This window comes from Aulonocara stuartgranti (genome assembly GCF_965226115.1).
Source record: "Aulonocara stuartgranti genome assembly, chromosome: 20".
NCBI lineage: Eukaryota > Metazoa > Chordata > Actinopteri > Cichliformes > Cichlidae > Aulonocara > Aulonocara stuartgranti.
The window spans coordinates 4250567-4271212 of record NC_138956.1 but is presented as its reverse complement, the minus strand read 5'-3'; the positions used below and the strand labels follow the sequence as shown (position 1 = coordinate 4271212).

The 20646-nt window shown below is 40.4% G+C and overlaps 1 protein-coding gene and 1 long non-coding RNA gene across 2 annotated transcripts; one reads left to right on the top strand and one right to left on the bottom strand.

The window, feature by feature from the left end:
- Positions 1-1997: 1997 nt before the first annotated feature.
- LOC309696375 lies at positions 1998-5209 on the bottom strand. Its single transcript, XR_014273448.1, has 3 exons — positions 5196-5209; positions 3348-3454; positions 1998-2142 (listed from the first exon to the last, which is right to left on the bottom strand). It is a non-coding gene; the product is annotated as an uncharacterized lncRNA (long non-coding RNA).
- Positions 4302-20521, top strand: sort1b (sortilin 1b). Its single transcript, XM_082517560.1, has 20 exons — positions 4302-4941; positions 6397-6456; positions 6629-6702; positions 6792-6894; positions 7015-7176; positions 7469-7542; positions 8606-8655; positions 9014-9141; positions 9628-9772; positions 10253-10408; positions 10787-10893; positions 12448-12550; positions 12686-12857; positions 13935-14125; positions 14229-14418; positions 14700-14816; positions 15656-15764; positions 17652-17764; positions 17946-18075; positions 18417-20521. Exons 1-20 carry the CDS (start codon positions 4669-4671, stop codon positions 18429-18431), a joined length of 2472 nt encoding a protein of 823 aa, XP_082373686.1. The 5' UTR covers positions 4302-4668; the 3' UTR covers positions 18432-20521.
- The last annotated feature ends 125 nt before the right edge of the window (positions 20522-20646 follow it).

The window sequence follows — 20646 nt, the reverse complement described above, 5'->3', positions numbered from 1 at the left end:
TAGCAATGGGCCAGACTCCCAGTATTCCCAAATGCCTTCTCCAAACCCACAGAACACATGTAGACTGGCAAACTCCCATCCACCCTCAAATATCCTTGATAGGGTAAAGAGCTGGTCCAGTGTCCCGTGACCTAGAACACTCCTTGTTCCTCCTGTATCCAAGGTTCGACTAACAGATGGACTCTCTTTTCCAGCACCCTGGGATAGACTTTGCTAGGGAGGCTTAGCAGTGTGATCCCCCTGTAGTTGGAGCAGACCCTCCAGTCCCCCCTTCTTGAAGATGTGAACCGCCACCCTCGTCTGCCAATCCAGAGGTACTGCCCCTGATCTACATGCAACAGTGTAGAGGTGTGTCCGAAGACAGCCCTACAAGATCCAGAGCCTTCAGGAACTCAGGGCGGACCTCATCCATCCCAGGAGCTCTGTCACCAAGGAGTTGTTTAATTGCCTCGGTGACCTCACCCCTGGTAATGGACGAGTTGTTCCCCTTGTGTCCAGACTCTGCTTCATCTATGGAAGACCTATCAGTGCAATATCCTCAGTTGAAGTCAGCAGTGCTCCACCAGTACTTTACACAGTGCAGGTACAGCACCCCTTTGCCCTCCTGAACAGCCTGACGGTTTGCCAGAATGTCTGTGAGGCAGTCCAAAAGTCTTTTTCCAAGGCCTCTCTGAACTCCCACACTCCCATAGTATTTGCTTCAGCAACTACTTGCTCTCTTCACTTGAGTGTCCAGAACATACAGACACAGATCTGATGATATGAATACAAAATAAATCATCGACCTGCAACCTAGGGTGTCCTGGTGTTACGTGCACTTATGGAAAAACTTATTGTGGTGTGAATGAGACACGACGGGTCCAAGGATCATAGTTTTGAGCCATCTTTATTGACATGCGTCACACCACAACAACACCAACCCCTGAGTCCCCGTGTTTGTTTGTTTTTTGTTGGGTTTTTTTGCCTGTCTCATTTGGCTCTTCTGCCATCAGAATTATTGTCTAAAGGCAAAGAAAGATGCCCAAAAGATTTACTTTACCAAATTGACCATCCCAGCCTTGCCATAATGGTCCATTTGATTCACCTTTTATTGTTTATTTTATTTTCACTTGCTGAATACGGGACAGACTTGACTGGGGGAAAGAAGGGGAGAAAGAAAGAGGGAAAGAGAAACTGCTGAGAAGAGGGACGGGGGAGAAGGGCAAAAAACAAAGTCCCCGTGTTTTAACAGCATCTGCGTGATCTGCAGATGCCGCGCAGGTGTGTCCGCATGGCACCACGGGCCACGCCTCACCACACTTATGTTCAAACGTGGTGTTCGCTATTGATAAACTGTGGTTTGCACACAAGTCCAGTAATGGAACACTCATCTGGTTCAGATCTGGCAGGCCGTTCCTCCCAATCACACCCCTCCAGGTCAAACTGTCGTTGCCCCATGAACATTGAAGTCTCCCAGTAAGATGACAGAGTCCACCAACTTGTTCCCCAAACCAAAGGCACAGTGAACTGTTCTCTTGATCTTCTACTCATAAGGGTTTTTGAATGGCTCTTTGTCTGGTTTCTCACCCAGGACCAATTTGCCATGGGAGACCCTACCAGGGGGCACCCCCCCGACAACATAGCTCCTGGGACACACAAACCTGTCCACCACAATAAGGTAGCGATTCAAGAAGGTTATTACCAATACTGGTAATTTAGGGCAGCTGTGGATAAACCATACATGTCAAGAGCCGTAGTTCAGCACACAAGCTGGACCCAGAAGCAGAGACAATACGCCAAGGTGCACGCAAAATAAACTTTATTTCTAATTACGGGTGTCCCGAAAGGGTCAAAGGAAAACACGCCGAGTAAATGGGAAACAAAGGGACCGGGAGATAAGCAACTCGGGAACGCCGTAATCAGGACCGTGGGAGGCTGCAACAGAAAGAGGAAGAGAGTTACTGGGGAGCGGGGGAATAACAGCATACGCGGGGTAGAGTTATTAATCTCACGATCAGGGCTGGGCCGTGGGAACCGGAGGGAGGGGTGAGGGTCCGCGGGAGAGCTGCAGGGAAACAGAGGAGATGATGACCGGTGGTGATCCGAACTCCAGGCGGGCAGGAGGACAGACAGGAGGAGGCTCAAAACATGCCGAACGGTTACCTGAGCACACAATGAAAGGATTAGCGTTGTTCAGAATTTCACAACCACCTTCACCTGGGGGCCAAGTTACCGCTGAAAGGTGACTAACAGACTGGCGTGGAGCAGCTGGCTGAGCGGGGTTAAATAGTCCACCTGATGATCGCCTGGAATGGGATGCAGGTGTAGAGTCGACAGCCACACCCGTGGGCGTGGGCATCCCATCAGCTCCTCGGACACCGGGCCGCGGACCATGACAATACATATGCTACATGCAGACCTTTCTGCATCTCTGCTTTTTAAAGACACTTTGTATATAGTTTATTTGATGTAATATTTAATAGTGAACTGTAAATTCTGGCTTTTTTTCAAGGAAGCAATTTTTATTCAGTGTTTTCATAAAAGCCTTATTTTTATGCATTTACTACTACTGAAACCTTTCAAAATGAAGTTCCACCCCTGTGTGCATGGATTGTCAGCAGGGCAAAAGATTCAGCTCCCACATACCAAATAACTTACATATGAAATTATCTCGCAGGCCAGATATAATTGGATGTGGCCCGTGAGCCGTGACCTGGTCTAAACATTGTATCAAGCACTGTAAATAGGCATGCATGGGGATCAGGTGTGATCCCCTATTAGATCCTACCTTCTTTTATATATTAATGAATTGCAGAGCCAAAATTAATCTGGGTGTGGTATTTTATGCTTTTTCATGCTTATATGTCAGAGCTTCTTAAAAGTGGAACTTTTCTTTCAAACAATTGTTCAGGCACTAATTATGGCTGATAGGCTCCACTAAACAATTTAATTTGTTTTAATGACAGTACAAGGTGAGGAGGATTTTTTTTAACGATGCCTGATATCATAGCAAACAGCTAAACGTTAAGTGACTGCACAGTAAGAGTGATTGATAGATATTGAGATTTCTGCAGATGTTAAATGAGCATTATTAAACTCATGTCATGTGATTAACATGACTCTCGTCAATGTGGGTCAAACTTATTTACACAGAGGCTCTCCTTTCCCACAGTCTCAGTGAATGGCAACGCCTGTTTATGGGCTGGGTGCTCAGGCAAATTAAGGTACACTGTGCCATCTATTAATATGACTAATTTTCCTCAGCACACTGTACAGCAGGACTGGAAGATTCTGGTTCTTTTAGAAAAGCTCTGGTCTCGTTTTTGCAAGTCACATCTCGAATGAATAAAACTGCCTTTGTTCCCTACCTTTTATTAGCTGACTATGCAGTGGGAGGGAGTTCAGGTCCATTGTAAGTCCTCTTTGTGAAGGAATCCTGCTTCACAGTTGTGATTGTCGGGTTTCCTGAATGTATCTGAATAAAGAAACATACTTTCAATAAACAAAACTAATGGGGTATCCTTGATGACCCAAGAAACATTTGGGAATAGCTAAATTCTAGATTCAAACTCAAGTTTTCAGGGAGTTTTATGCCACTGAAACTTGTTCAACAGGTTTTTTATTTTGGGCTGCCATGCTATGTCAATGTTTTTGCTGCTGGCAGAGTTGCTGGACTGGCTTGAGCCACAACACTCAAGTAGCATGACTTCTGATCTAGTCTACCCACCTTCATTTATATGACAAGATATTATTTTACTCCTTCACAACAGATTTGCTGAAAAAACTAAAACCCAGAGTTCAAATGTGATCACAGGTATTGGGTTGGGGTTTTGCATATCCAGACAGCTAAGGATTGTTTTGAATTTGGGTTAAGGGTTATTTTAAGTTATTTTGAACACATGACCAGTAGTCATGGGATTATTATGCATCACATGCACAAGTCTAATGAATTCTAAATTAGTCAGAATTGAAACAGAATTGCTAAATGTACTTTGAGAGGGTACCAGGCCATACAAAAAAACGACTTTGATTCATTTAAAGAAAATTGTATCATACTGTATGATTGTATGTAAAGATAACTGAGGAAATGGTTAAGCTTCTTTACACAGACAGAAAGAGCAATTTCACTGGTCTGGCCCACTTGAAAATGAGCATGACATCCCTGGTGTAGAGTAAATAAATGTATGGTTAAATGTGGCTCGTGTATAAATGCCAGACCATTCCTCCACTCCATTCCATTCTTTTGGCACTGCCTTTTCACAATTGAACCAATTGGAAGGCCTGATAGGTGGGCCACAGTTAAAGACCAGCCAATCGCAGCGTCACTCTGCATAGAGCATTACGACCTGCAGACACAATTCCTATGTTTGTCACAGTGTATCATGTTGGTGAGGAGTTACTCTGTGGATAATTGGCGGTAGCACGCCGGCTGATTTGCAAGATTACGATTTTTTTTTTTTATTGATTTAATTTGCGCTACCGCGGAGTGAGACAGTTGGAGCTTCGAGGGCGCTCCGTGTTTCCAAAGCCCAAAATAGAAATAGTCGCTGTCAGGAGGACTACTGTTTTGTTGATGTCATCCGTGGCAGAGCTGTAGCGACCTTCAGTTTCTAGACAAGAAAACAAAGACGTGTTTTTGTTTTTTTTAAACCCCTCTCCTTTGTTTTGTCAGTGGCAATAGGAACGAAGATGGGACTATTGCTCCGCGGCATCCTGCTGTTATCGGCTTGCACTTTCACAGCAGGTGTAGATTTTCAGCTGGGCTCCAAGCCCCTCGGGCAGTCAGGTTTTGTGAGGCGTTCAAACACTGAAGGGAAAGCTGCGAAAATCGTAAAGAGGTCTCTTCCCGCATGGCTGGCTCCATCACCAAACCACAAGATAAAAAGAAGAAGCACCGAAGAGGACGACTCGTGTAAAGCTCTTCAAGGATATGTCACCAAGTTGGACGCCAACACCCACGATGTAAGTTACCCTCTGAGGTCCTGTTACACTTCACACGTCTGACAACGAGAAGATGATACGCAGGTGCTAAGCAAGTGCAGGGACTAGGCCTAATAAGCTATTCATTGCACTCATACTCATCAGTGGACTCCCATGTCCTCTTATTACCTGTATGTCCGGTAGCCTAAAATGCATAAACCAGTATTTTTGTGTCAATAAACATAGATTCAAAACAAAACACCTTACGTGTTACCATAAGGGGTGTTGCAATGTACCTAGTACTTTTCCCGGGCTCAGGCAGTCTTGCCAGGTATCCCATTGCCTTGTTGCTTAACACCTCTAGGCTGCAATGATTTCTTTTCTTTAATATTTGGAGCAGTGAGGTACACTGTACTTAGTCTTCCTCATGCTTTAGACTTGCATTGGTTGCACAGAATGACATCAATGCTTTTTCAAGCGTTGCACTAAAGGCTGTGACCTGTATGTTATTTGTCATTTTAAGCATGGAACTGTATTCTGGTATTAAACTATCCAATCTTTCCTCTGCCTTCACTCAGTGAATATGCCTTAATGTTTCCAGGAAAATTGGCCCAGTGGGAATCCATGTGACTTGCTGTGCAGCAGTTATTTTGTAATTAAAGCTGTGTTTGTGTGGTATCAAAAGCAAAGTTTAAGCTTCAGAGATTGTTGTTTCTTCTTCTTCTTCGTTTATAGCATATACTCTATCCAGGAAGATAAAACATCTGATCTACACAACTATGCAATTCTTTCCACAAAGCAAACGAGAGTCCTGTGCTGCTTATTTCCCTAGCTCCTCACTGCCATGTGACCAACTTTGCATTGCAGTCTTTGTATACTTGTCCCCAGTAATCTGGAGTTGATAGAATTCCCAGTGGCTCAGCCGCCTCCTTGCCCTGAGGATAGTGCTGCAGGTTCAACCAGTACTGAAGCTACTTATGCTGAAAAAGACCCATTGTGACCATCCATGCAGTTGATGAATAATGGGACACTTGATAGAACTTAAGATTTAAAGCTTTTGTGACTGACAATTAAAGCAAGTTTTCTTTGTTTAACTTTTGCCCTAGCCCTACAGCTAAATTCAGCTAAATACAGCTAAGGTTTAATTTCCCCCAAAATTAAATTACTTGTCTTGTGGTATTTTGTAGAAGCCTTTCAAGTAACTGCTTGAAGCTTTAGGTCTGCTCGCCTGTTCTGCTAACAGAACAGACACTTTGTACACTAAACTGTCTATGCCAGAACACATGGTGAGGTGAAACATGCTGCCTGTCAAAGCAAAAATACATTTGAAGCAAAAACTCAAATAGGCTGTGGCTGCAGTTTATAATTGCAATGTCAGTTTGTCCCTTTTTGTGAGCTCAGCTGAAATAGTTGTGCTGTTTCACACAGTTCACACTGCTATTGTTGCCTTTTCTATGTTTTATATATTTATGAACATGTTTTGGCTGTTTGTCTCAGTTTGAATTCCATGACCTGAGTGGCTCGGTGTCGCTGGCTTGGGTTGGAGATGGCACAGGGGTGAGTGTACTTATCACCATTTGCACCTAACATGTTTTCCATTAGTTATGTGGTGTGGTTTTTGCAAACTTGGCTTTGTACACTGAATGCAGATGACACACTTAAGGGTCTTGTGCACTTTAATAAATGGTGCATGGTCCACTTTCCTTAAGCTAACCTTCCTTCTTGGCAGGTTATTCTGGCCTTGACGACATTTCAGGTCCCGTTCTTCATGGTAAAACTTGGACAGTCGAAACTCTATCGAAGGTAATGGAATTTACCTTTTAATCTGGGAAAAATGCACATGGCTTACATTTTATTTGCATTTAATTTGACTGAAACAATTTTTCTGCCAGTGAGGACTACGGCAAGTCATTTCAGGATGTAACCGGCCTCATCAACAACACCTTCATAAGATCAGAGTTCGGCATTGCAATCAGCCCCAATAACTCAGGCAAAGTAAGCCTTATCTTGATCAAGTCCTCACCACATGTACTTCATGTACTCATCAAGAGTATTTTTAGACGTGAACTAACCACTGTTCCTGCAGTTAAGAACCTGTTGAACTCTGGCTTTTAGGTGATTCTGACAGCTGAAGTGTCTGGAGACCTCAAGACCCGCATTTTTGTCTCTGAGGACTTTGGAAAGAGCTTCACCGACCGGAACTTGCCTTTCAACCCCTTGACGCAGATCACGTACAACCCTGAGAATTCCAGTGTGCTGGTTGTCCTCAGCAACGACGTAAGGAGTGAATACTAAAGACCTGTATTTTGTGTGAAAAGGAACCAGTTAGGATTCAAAGTGGACTGTTTCTGTCAAGTTGAAAGCTCAAGTAGTGCCTCTGCATGCATATATTACATCAAATAATTCAATGAAGGTCAAGCAGTCTTCATTGTTTTGTACGTTTGCACACAGTGCATTTATAAGCATGGCTTTTGAGTCTGTGAACTGGTTTATAGAATTCTGTTCTGCCCCATGTTTATGTGGGGCTGTTGCAGATACGTACTGACTTATTCTTTGTTTCCTTTCTCAGTATGAGCTGTGGCTGTCTGAAGACTTTGGCGTAAATTGGAAAAACATTCACAGAATGGTGTGTCTGGTAAAATGGTAAGAAAAGACAAACTGATAGCTCCAGAATCTTCTTCAGGTGTGCAGTGAACAAGTACCTACTTTATAACCACAATAGCAAAAAGTTTCATGGAATTGTTTTGAGTCACTTTAAGGGGGAAGTAGAGCTTTTTTTTTTTTTTTTTTAACTGGTATGACATGCTGCGATATTTCAGGAAGTGATTGTACAACCTGCAAGGCAGCATGACTTTTAGTTTTTCCAACAGCCTCATTGTTACAGACAGAGGAAGACGGTGAAGTTCCACCTGTCTCTAATATAGTTCTTCATTGTTTATCAAAATAAAATATGCTTAAACTTACTCTCTTCTTAATGTGTTTAAAGTTATTCAAACATGCCCCTTTGATGATTTAAGATAAGCAAAGGAAGATATACAATTTTTGTCATTATGGGACATACATGTTCAGTGGTTTTCTATCAGGGTTTATTGTTGCTGCACCTTTTTTCTTCCCCCCCAAATGGGCACTAAAACTACATTGCAGTCATCGGCTGTTTAACTACCCATTTTGTGGCCAAGCCCTTGCAGCACAAATGCTGTTTTTCATGGCCCTTCCTGGTATTTGTCACAGTCTTATCTTGGCATCTCTGTCTTTTAAGTTTCAGCTTTAAGGCTGTATTGTCCAGGTGTCCAGAGGAACTGCGCGTTCAAAAAAGTCTTCCTGAAACATAACCTTTGATTATTGTCCATAAAGAAGTTAGGCTTAAAAGGCTGCAGGAAAATGGGTCACTTTTATCTGGGTCAGGAATTTTCTGAACACAACACTCAACAGAAACAGAAAGTACATATTTATAAAGGGCTGGTTGTATACGATAAGCAGTATCATGTGACTTGCACTGTGAAGCAAGACTTCACAGTAGTCTTACAACAGCAGAGTCCTGTATTAGACCAGATTTCTTCCTTGTTGCAAGAATGCTTCTGCATGCACTGTTGTTTATTAAGATGCAAGCATACCATTACATACTCATAATAAAGCAGTGTGCATTTGTTTTACTAAATATGTCACTGACTGTGTAATCACTCTATGATCTCCATTCTCCTTCTAGGGGAAGAAAAAATACAATCTACTTTACAGCCAGCCTCAACGGCTCCTGCAGTAAGTAATTCCCCCATCTAACCAACGCTGGAGTAAATCGACATGTACTTTAATCTCATTTATTTTTGTGTTGTAGATGACTGGGGAGCAGTGCATGAAATGTCTCTTGAATTTATTTAGGGCAGTGTAGAATTTTTCACATAAAAGATTTAAGTGGAAACATGCTTCACACTGATGTATACTCCCAGCCAGCTCTAACTTCCTCCATATTTTCACGATTTAGGCTGTAATTTCTCTTAAAAATTACACGTAACTATTAGCTGCACTTATATTTTTGCATGTATTTGTTGCTCTTGCACGTCTAAGTTGTGGGGTTTTTTTTTTTTTTTGGGTTTTTTTTTTTCCTTCAATTTTTCAGGTGATCGAGGAATGCTGGAACTGAGGAGGACGACCAACTACGGCAAAACCATCAAGACTGTTGCCAGTAAGATCTACTCTTTTGGCCTTGGCGGACGCTTCCTCTTTGCATCTGTAATGACGGGAAAGGTCAGTGTACAGCGGGTTGTAATCTAGATAATAATATGCAAACTAGATCAGGCGAAATATTGTTTGTTTGCTTTTCTCTGTTCATGACATTATTATTATTATTATTATTATTATTATTATTATTATTATCATCATTATGTTGTAGTACAAGCGTATTCAAAATAGCTGTTCCTTCTGTTGGTTTGTTTTTTAAAGAGATATCACGTGGTTCATGTAACTACACACTTATGAGGAAGTTTAAAAGTGACATTGCGACTGATGGAGAAATTAGCAGAAAGCAATACAATCATAAGCATATTCATATTCCTCCCTCAGGAGAGGTCATTTTTACTCAATTTATCAGAGCCTAGATATGAGAATAGCTTGCTAAGTGTTCTTCTAATTTGCCCCAGTACAGGTAAACAGTATTAGTAATAAAAGTATGTGAGCTGTTCCTGTCCTTGCCTCCTTTCATCTGTTTTCTTTCCTTCCCCACCTTTTCCACAGGGCACTCTGCGGACAATCCACGTGTCAGTGGATCAGGGTGATAGTTGGAACATTGCCCAGCTGCCTCCTGTTGGTCATGAGCAGTTCTACTCTATCCTGGCAGCGAACGATGAAATGGTCTTCATGCATGTCGACGAGCCAGGAGGTCAGCAGATAAAGAAACTCTGTACTTTTGCTTGTAGTGAATGTAGAGAACTGAGTGAACTGAAAGCATGGTATTTATTACTATATTACAGTGTGAAGGTTTTTACTCGTCCTCACGTGAGCAACTAGACCTTCAACATATTAACCTTGTACTGAGTAATAAGTTACATTCAAAAGTCATACATCAATCATTAATTGTCATTCACAGCACTTCTGATGACTTTCATGTTTAGCACACAAAGCCAAATGTGATTTTTCTTTTAGATGCAGGGACTTTTCTGAGTGAGCCAAAGTTTTATGTGGTAGTTTGAACAGTGCCTGCAAATGGCTTTTGTTAAAAAGGCCCTAGAGCTTGTTTCACCCCACCTATGCGTCAGAGAGTGTGTCTTGGCAGATCTTATTACAGAACCAGCCCTGAAACAGTATCTTGAAATGGGTATTATTACCTCACATTACATTTTAATACTTTTTTTTTCTACAGATACTGGATTTGGTACAATCTATGTGTCAGACGACCGAGGTACTGTGTATTCCAAGTCACTGGAGCGCCACCTTTACACCACTACGGGGGGAGATACAGACTTCACTAATGTTACTTCTCTACGAGGAGTTTTTATCACCAGCGTCCTGGCTGAAGGTAGCTCTATTCTATTCGAATGTTCTTAGATAAAGAAGTAACAACATATACATGTAATCAGATTCCCCCTGAAACACACACATGCATGGACGCAATACACAGACATGCATGCACAAAGACACACATACACACACCTGTGACTGCTCTATTTTACACCAGAGAGATGGTGTTGTATAAATATTTAAATAGCTGCTCAGTGTTAGATGTGTTACCTGTCTGAAGTAACTGAGCACCACCTAAACCTTGCAGACAGTATAAATCTGACTAAATATTGCTGGGGACAAAAACATATTGAAGTTTTTTCCCCAGCATGCTATTTCCAGACAGGAGTTCCCACAAAGTTTCTGCAACTGTAGAAGTTTTGTCTTGTCGTTCCAGATAACTCTGTGCAGTCTGTGGTGTCCTTTGACCAGGGAGGGGAGTGGGTACCCCTCCAGAAACCTGCCAACAGCAAGTGTGATGCTACAGCCAAGGACCCAGACAAGGTAAATAAAATATTAGAAAAATAAATAAAATAAAAGGGGAAAATGGAAGAAGTTGCTTTGTTTAGAGAAAAAACAAAATTGATGTGTCCTTGTGAAAACTGTTGTACATGTCTATAAAGTACAGGGTCAAACTGCTATGAGAAATCACTTTTTAAGTACAGATCAAAACTTATGTTATTGAGACTAGGGCTCAGTTCTTCTTCTACTTTTTCAGTTGAGCCTTGATGTTTACAGTGACATATTTTTTATAAAATAAACGGTTTTTCTTTTTTATAATGACATTAAAGCATAAATAAAATAAAACCACACTAATCAATAAATAATCTACTTTAAAGCTTTATTACCAAACATTAAATGTTTAGCCCAGGACTGTGGTGTCAGGCCTTAAAACGCTGCTTGTTGTAATGTCTTTTTATTGCTGATGTTTTTAAACAGTGTTTCTGCAGCAGGCCTGGGAAGTGTAGCTTTAAAAACTAGCTATTTTTCCTGGAGATATTCCTTCACACTTCATGGAATTCTGTCATCTGGAAAAACACTTGTTAGCCTTGAGTAATGTGTTACCTTTGCCTTACCTGGTTCTGTCACTCTGGCATGTGTTAACTATTGAAGCCCTGCCCATAGTAAAGGTTCAGCCCAGAAGCAGTGTAATGAGAAATAAAGTAAAACGAGTGCGGTTTTTAAACCTAAACAAATTCTAAAAAGCAGATGCAGCTCTTCCTTTAGTCCGATTTATGTTGATAACAAAAACTCCAACCCAGACCTTCCTCTCTTCATATGAAGAGGAAAGGAAACAAAAATGGATTCAGATTGTTGTTTATAAACTCTACAGACTGGAAACTGTCGGTCATGTTGGGCAGTGAACATTTGATATAGTTTTAATTGTTAAGGAAGCATTGACAGTGTGTTGGTATATCAAGCAAAGAAAACTTGTGTAACTTGTGTTTAGTTCATGTAAGTACAGGAGCTCAATCGTGGATATGAAACTGATTGCCCTGAATGTGTTAGTAAGGGATGCTTCTGGGTTTGTTTGTTTTTTTTTTTTATTGCACAAAGAGGGAGTGTACACTCTGTGTCAGTAAATATGAGCGCTGGTTGGATAACAAGGCCGTGTGCCTGTATGATAGAGGATTTGTGTGAAATATAACCCAGTGGTTTAAGGTTATTGATTCACCAAGCTTCCTTAGAAATTTACCCCAACCGTGCCATCGTTCTTTACTAGTGTAGCAGCAGAGCTCCTCCCATCTGTGAACACTGTTATGCTACTTACTCAGCATTCACCTCAGTCTCTTATAATATATTAAAGGAGTTATTTGTATATTATTAGTTGCTGTCTTTTATATTATTATTGTGTATGTGTGTGAGCAATGTGATTTAAAGGGCCCTTCACATATATTCTTATTAGTAGCTAATAATATAAAACATTAAAGCCACTTGAAAAACCTCAGTGTTTGTGTTCACAGGTACCTTATAGTGCTATTTGAAAACTAGGAAACTAGGACCAGCACATCTACTACTTAATACTATAAATAGCTGTGTTTGGTTTATTATCTGCAGTGCAGTCTTCACATCCATGCTGCCTACAGTACTTCTCAGAAGCTCAACATCCCCATGCTCCCTCTGACTGAACCAAATGCTGTGGGTCTCATCATAGCTCACGGTAAACTCAGAGCTTTCATAAAAATATTTTTTAAACTTTCTTTTTAAAATAAACTTGAGCATAATTTATCTTTTAATAAATAAGAGGGTTTTTTCCCCCCTTCTAACATTTCTTTATCTGTATTTGCTTTATCAGGAAGTGTTGGTGATGCTATCTCAGTGATGAGACCAGATGTGTATGTGTCTGATGATGGTGGCTATACCTGGATAAAGGCTCTTGATGGACCCCATCACTATGCTATTCTGGACTCGGGAGGTCTGCTGGTGGCCGTGGAGCACAGCGTGACAAACCCTGTCAACAAGATTAAGTGAGTTGCAGTTAAAGGGAACGCCAGACTTGTTTAACTGGTATTTACTGATTTAGCTGACTGTGTGCAGAAATTCACACCTTTCCACTAATTTGATGAAATACGAACATGTTTTCTTTCATGCCATAATCATAACTCTGGGCACTTTTCCACTAATGTTACAATGGTATTCTTACTAAGTTTGACCTTTTATGTATTACTTTCACTTAGCACAGGTCTCAACTGCCACAAATGATCAATATGCATGCACAAAACTACGGTGTAGTGACATGTAGCCTTTTGCTTGTAGTAAATATCTATGCAAACTCTTGCATAGAGGCTAGTAAATATTCAATTCAATTCAGTTTTATTAAATAGCATCAAATCACAACAACAGCTGCCACAAGGTGCTTGATATTGTAAGGTAATGACACTACAATACGTCAAAGGAGCTTGCGAATGATAAGGTGGGGTCAGGTTTCAAATGAGCTCACCCGAAACTCTGGCTGATTGGGACCCACACCCAGTTTCACACCTTGGTTCAGGCGATTAGAGGATCATCAGGGGGTCCTTTTGTCCCTCTGTGGGGGGTCACTCCCACTAGGTTTAAATCTGGGACTCCCCACCATTTGACCTTAGAACTGAAGAAGCTTCTCGGATGAGAGGTGAAACGTCTTCAAGCAACTTAAAGAAGTCCAGACGCTTTTCTTTGCAAGCTCCTTTGACTACGATGACCTGGATGACAGAACCTTCACAGAGACACTACAATACAAAAGAACAGAGAAAAGCCCAACAATCATGTAACTCCCTATGAGCAAGCGCTTAGGTGACAGTGGGAAGGAAAAACTCCCTTTTAACAGGAAGAAACCTTTGACAAATCCAGGCTCAGGTAGGAGCGGCCATCTGCCATGACTGGTTGGGGATGAGGAATATGTATGCAAACTCTTGGTCTTTGTCATCACTGTCATGGACATTGTTTGAACCAAGCCTTGAGGAACATGAATGTAAAAAAGTCTTATGTGTAATCCATAAAATGCTGTTGGTTTTAGCCTTTTTGCTTATGCTGATTATGCTGATGTTGGAATATTTTTCTGCCAGATTCTCTACTGATGAAGGACAGTGCTGGAATGAGTACAACTTCACCAAAGATCCCATCTTCTTTACTGGACTTGCATCAGAGCCAGGAGCACGTTCTATGAATGTTAGTATCTGGGGCTACAGAGACTCTTACCTCAGCCAGTATTGGACCTCGTTTACCATTGACTTCAAAGAACTTCTTACTAGAACATGTGAGTGATGCGATTTAAACATATTGTCAGTAGGTTTTTATTTTAAATTAAACATGGTGTAATACTAACAAATTATTATTATTATTTTTTTTTTTTTATAAAGGTGGAGACTATGACTATGTGCAGTGGTTGGCCCACTCTGATGATATCAGTGATCCCAATGATGGTTGCTTGCTGGGCTACAAAGAGAAGTTCTTGCGTCTAAGGAAGGACTCTGTTTGCTGGAACGGGCGCGATTACATAGTCAACACCCAGCCAACCCCGTGTTTATGCACCCTGGATGACTTCATGTGGTAAGACTTGGAGACGGTAATATGCTGAAGTATAAGCACCGCTAACTAACTGCAACTGAGTGTTGTTATTGATGATCAGACTGTTGTAGATATTTTGCTGGAGCTCATTCAAGATGTTGTCTTTGTAATGAATGGACTTTAAAAACAGAAATGATTTGAATTTTAGCATGAGGAAATGAGATCAAATTGCAGCGTAAAAACAAATTGGAATGGCTATTTCCACATTAACGAACTGGGGCTTCAAGGACTTATCAAATGTGGCATTGTGTGACTGCTTGCAGTGACTTTGGGTACTACCGTAAAGAGAACAGCTCGGAGTGTGTGGAGCAGCCGGACCTGAGAGACAAAGTGTTGGAGTTCTGTCTGCAGGGCAAAGAGGAGCAGTTGCAGACTAGTGGGTAAGGTTCCAGCTTCAACCTTCGTATCCAAGAGATCTCTGCTCCCCACTATTGTTAGTTTAATGTTAAACGGCGGTACTGGCAGCAATATTATCCTATAAACAGCGTCTTTCACCATCATTTTATTCAAAGCAGCATGCTGCCACTGAGCTTTGATCAGAGATATTCTTCTTGTTTTACAATATTTAAACAGATATGATTACACAAGTGTAATATGTGTTTGTTTGTTTTTCTTTTCTAAAAGAGAAAGTTTTTAGAATGAGGAAGTAATTGTCACACAGAGTAGTTAGAGGAAGCAGATAAGGGTGACAGTTTAGACTAACGCCATAAAGTAAGAGTGCATGAAAAAGTACATTTTTATTTAGGCTTGGTTGTCTCACTGCATACCTACCAATCTATAAAAGTGAGTAATTGTTGAATTCAACCCTTATGGACTGAGAGTGAGGCAATATATCATATCTCGTCTTATTTTAAAACTTTATCAAAAAATTAATGTGAAATATTAATAGATGTATTAAAATATATAGATGCTTTTAAAAGGAGACCCTTGTAATGCATCCTCCTGGTGTTGCTTATCGAATAATCGGAGTATAAAAAGAATCTAAGTGAACCAAATTAGAAGAAGAAACGATGCTCTAAGAACCTCTGAATGTCAATTGTTTAGTTTCAGGATTCTGCTTATGTAACATAACTTCTTATCGTGTAGAATGAGTGTAAATACAGCCTGCTGGGAATAACTTTTAAAACTGGGTTATTATGCAGTCCACAGCCAAAACCACAGCAATCATGCACGTTTGATAGGCGGATCATGCAGTCATCACTGTGCTCTCGGTCCACAGCTACAGGAAAATCCCTGGGGATAAATGTGAAGGAGGAGAGGTGCATATGCGTAAAGAGATCGACCTCAGCAAGAGATGTGTGAGTGACCTAGTCGGCCCGGAACTTCTGGTCAGTATCTCTGCATCCTAAGACTTATTGTTCATATTTATCCATGTAAGCATATTAGTTGTTTCAAATGACTGTTTAGGTTCTCAGTCATCGATTTAAAGGTAGTCTCGAGAGCTTGAACAAAGGAAGACGTTTCAACTGTCATCCAAGACACTTCACCCGTTGCCTACTGGTGGTGGTCAGAGGGCCCGGTGGCGCCAGTGTCCGGCAGCCTCACCTCTGTCAGTGCGCCCCAGGTTGGCTGTGGCTACAATGTAGCTTGCCATCACCAGTGTGTGAATGGGTGGATGACTGGATATGTAAAGCGCTTTGGGGTCCTTAGGGACTAGTAAAGCGCTATATAAATACAGGCCATTTCTTCAGTCCTACAAACAAATGGTGGAGAGTCCCACATATTGAACCCCCAGTGATGATTGCCCCCCTTTTTCCGCATTTTGGCTAATGACATCACGACCCACATGATCAGTAGTGGGTCAAGTACCTTGAGCACCACCTCCAAAAAGGGAAGAGTTTGTGAAATGTCACAAGCCTAAAGAACTCCAATTGCCATTCTCTCTCTCTCTCCCCCCCCCCCCCCCCCAAAAGCTCCCAAGGCTAGTGGTTCCGTAGTGTAGTGGTTTACACAAATTTCCTCAATTCAAGACTGGGAGGAGACACAAATCCCTCTATGGGGTTTCACCAGGAAAAGAATCTGGTGTAAAAATGCCAAATCAAATATAGATGGAACTTTATTAATCCCTCGGGTAGGTTCCTGTGGGAAATCAGGGGCAATTTTAGCCCATTTTTGGGGGTGCTTCAGCACCCCCAAAAATTATCATTGATTGGGGAGATTAAAATTAATGATATATTTTTATGTGGTTCAGCCACAACTCTACTGAAACCTCAGCCAGTAATAGGTAGGCCAACTTTTGGACCGTCCAGTTGTCTGTATGACTGCCGCAGTACGTACACATTTGCACACTATCAGAAAGTGCCAAACAGCCCTGGTGGAGTGAGGAGCTGTAAAGAGAAGCAGAGTGCTCTGTTTCTAAAAATCTTTTAAGCGTGTTTCAAAGATTCTGTACAGCAGCTTTAAATGTTTTCCAAAAGCACACAGACACTTACCAGTGTTTCTCAAACTTTTTACAGTGTGGACCACCTGATAAAAATGTCAAGCTCTCCCAAGGACCACTATGAAAGCATGAAACCCATAAATCTTACAACACAAAATTAGTATTATTAAATTAGTAAAATTAGTATCTGCAGTAAAGATTTTTATTTGTAAAAATTTATTTATTTATTTTTTAATATGGATCTGTATTATATTATACATACACATTAAAAGTGAATCTCTGTCCAAAAAATGCACTCAGTTTACTTTTTACTCACTATGAGCATCATTCATTATTCTCCCGCAGTAATTAAGGTTAGGATATGTATTTGTTTTATTCCAATCCATTCTTCTTTTGCAGCATTTAAATAACCTTGATCAGATTTGATGGTTTTGTTACAGACTTTTCAAAAAAGTGTTTTGCTTTTCTTTCACAAATGTGGGGATTAAATTGTGTTAAAATGTACAAAACAGTGATGTCATGTTTTGAGACGAGGACCCAGGGACAGAGAGACTTGATGAATTTAAGAATCATATGATTTATCTTGCCTGGCTGGGCAGCTCTCTCTCTCAGCACCCCCAAAGCTCTAATCCTAGAATCGCCCCTGTGGGAAATTCATTTTTATTTTTATTTTTATTTTTTTTCCTTAGATATGCAGACCAGTCTGTTGTAGTGACTCTTTATGAAGCAAAGGGAGCAGCTGAAAGAGCCCCCTGCACCCCCCTCCCCCATTCATGTTCAAGTGTATGTCTTCTTATACTGCCATTTTCTTTTTTGTTTGCTCTTACTTTCACAGGTGGACAATAAGGCCTCCAAGTCTGTGCCCGTTGTGATAACAGTTGTCATAGTCCTGATTCTGAGTATTGCAGTAGGAGTAGTCTTTGTCAAGAAATATGTCTGCGGTGGCAGGTTAGTATACCTTGGCACACAGGATTTTACTCCAGCAGATAACCTTAAGCTGTCTACAGGAAAATATGTCGAGCATAACAAACTTTATAATCTAGTTTTGAAAAAATGCTCTTCATGTTTGCTTTGCATAGTTTTCAAATGGTTGTGATTAACCTGAGCAATGTGTGAATGTGCCCTGCAGGTTCTTGGTTCACAGGTACTCTGTGCTACAGCAGCATGTTGAGGCCAATGCTGCTGATGGGATAGACGAACCGCTGGAGACCAACCACACTCAAAATGGCAAAATAGAGTTTCATGATGACTCAGATGAGGTACAGTGGCTAACTTTTCTTCCCTTTTTGGAACATGGGTAATAAGAACGGGTAGTGGTCATTAAGAATATTAGCTACTGTTAATGGTGCTTTTGGGCAGCTTCATGGTCGTAGAAACGAGTTGTTCATTACCCGTTTTTCAGCGTCAACATAATAGAAAAATAATAATTTTAAATGTTTCAGCTTTTCAGAAAATTTTCAAATAGTATGCAAGTTTTGTAGGGGAGTATAGATAACTGGTTGGTGTTTAAAGGGAAAGGTAAATGTTTGCATATGTGCCTTTGTTTGCTTACGTGTTCTCTCTGACTTCCCTGTTACGCTCTTGTCTTCTCTTTGCACAGGATCTGCTTGAATAGCAGGCACAACCTGTCAAGCAACTGAGCAACAGGTTTCTTACAGGGCCCCGTGACCTGCCGCTGTTCCTGCCGCTCTTTTTGTCTCCAGATACTTTTCTTTTCACCTTTTAGTATAAACTTTGGCCTTGGCTACAGATGAAGAATCTGTCCTTCTGCTGTCATTGGTTCAGTCTGATGAATGTACAGAGGCTCTCTGAGACTAATGCCACAGTTGAGGAGCATTACAACGAAGGTCTTACTGTGTTTTGCTTCAGTTATTGATTCTGTTGAGTGAGTTTGAATCCCAAAGTTATTTATTTTTAGGAGATAAAGAAATTATGCCGTAATCTAAAGCTGGTTGTATAAATCCATCGCCACCACATTACGGGTTCTCCCTCTCTATCACCTTGGAGTGCACCTGGAAATATTTCACACTTCTTTTCTCATGCACTTGTACATAAACCTGTTTTTCTTTGCCATTTTTTGATGTGGTATCAGTTTGGTAAGTGTTTAAAAAAGCAAAACAAAAAAAAGGTTGTTGAATGGTTGGTAATTCTTTTGGAACACTTGACTCTTAACCTAGTTTTAACAAACTATTTGTTTGTCAAAAACTGTCCTTCAATATTGAGGGCTTTATAAATTTGGGGTCTTAAGCCTGACCAAAATGTAAAATCTTGTATTTGGAATACCAGCGTCCAAATGTTTGGCACACGTCTTCTTTAAAGTAATAAGGAATGTGGAAATTTCCATGTCCATAGCATTTTATAGCAATAAAATTCTCCGTGCACATCAAAAAAAATTCTGTAGTAACATGTTATTTTTAGGTTTGTTGGATGAATCGTTGTCGTTGTGCATTAACTGCAAGGGTAGTGAAGTATGTCTGTTTCAGGACAGAAATTGTTTAAAATGTTGTCTGCAGTTCGAATTGCCTCAAGCACAAGGCCTCCTGTAATGCTAAGAGTTTGTAGTATAACATTTTTCTTAAACCTGACCTGTTGTGATGAGACAAATGATCACTGTAGTCATATAATTGTCATGTTTGTAACAATTTCAGCAGTTTTGGTACTAATCAACTTTTGCAAATTATATAACAACTGACAGATTGCAGTTCAAAGATGTTCAGAAACAAATATAGTTTTAGAGTAAAAATTACAGAATTAAAGAGTTTTTTAAACCACACAAACGTATAACCAAGTTAATCAACATTATTTGGTTCTGGAAATATAGCAATATGAAAACCAACAAATCTATATATGTTGTATAGCATAACTCCTGCTGTAACCATGGCTGGATAAGAGCCAAAGCCATGCCAAGACTGTTTTGTTTGGTGGGTGGATCTCTGCATTTGAAGCTGTAGTGAACTACTGTTTTGTTTTTAATCAGTCTTAACGACTCTGTCTTATGTTGTTTGTTGTTTTGCACAATTATTTGTCTGTCTTGTTTTAAAGTTTAATTTATTGGTGAAAAGCTGGTTCAGAGTGCAGTAAATTGGATGTGGTTATACAAGTGCCTGGTGTGAGGACCTAATGTGTGGCCAGCATCTATTTACTGATTTTATTTTTGATTTTTGTTTTTATTTATATCATCTGATATGTAATCAGTTTCATCCTGTATGTCAGTGACATCTCTAAGTTGCACTTGTTGCCTAAGAATAATTTTTCAGCAGTAAATGTCTGTTTTATATGAGCTCCCACCGAACTGCATGTTAACTCTCAATAATACTTATATCTACAGCTGTGAAAAGAAAATGACCTGTAATAACTTGGTTATTCATTTTTTTTTTTTTTTTTTTTTTTTCCTATGTTGGTATGAGATTTAATACTGGCTACTTTGACAAGAAAGTGATCTTGAATAAAAGCAGAGTGGACACAGGGTTATCATGTAGCCGCTTTACACTGGAAGAGACCTGGCGAGTTCTTATTACGACCATTTATTGCTTTAGGTGAAGGTAACACACTTTTTCTTAAAATTTAAAACTGCTGTATAAATGAAGTCATTGTGATGGTTCTGTACATATACAAGGTTACACCTTTTTATCTGATATGTTTCTCTTTTCTGTATATTTGAGACAATTTTCTTTGGGTTTGCCAATAAATTCATATGTTCCTCTATTTGTGCTGCGTGGTGGTTTGTCACTAACGGCAGTAATGCAAGAATGTGAGACTTACAATAATAATGGGTAACTGTCAACTGGGGATATTTTCACATGATTTATAAAAACCCAGTTCCAAAAAAA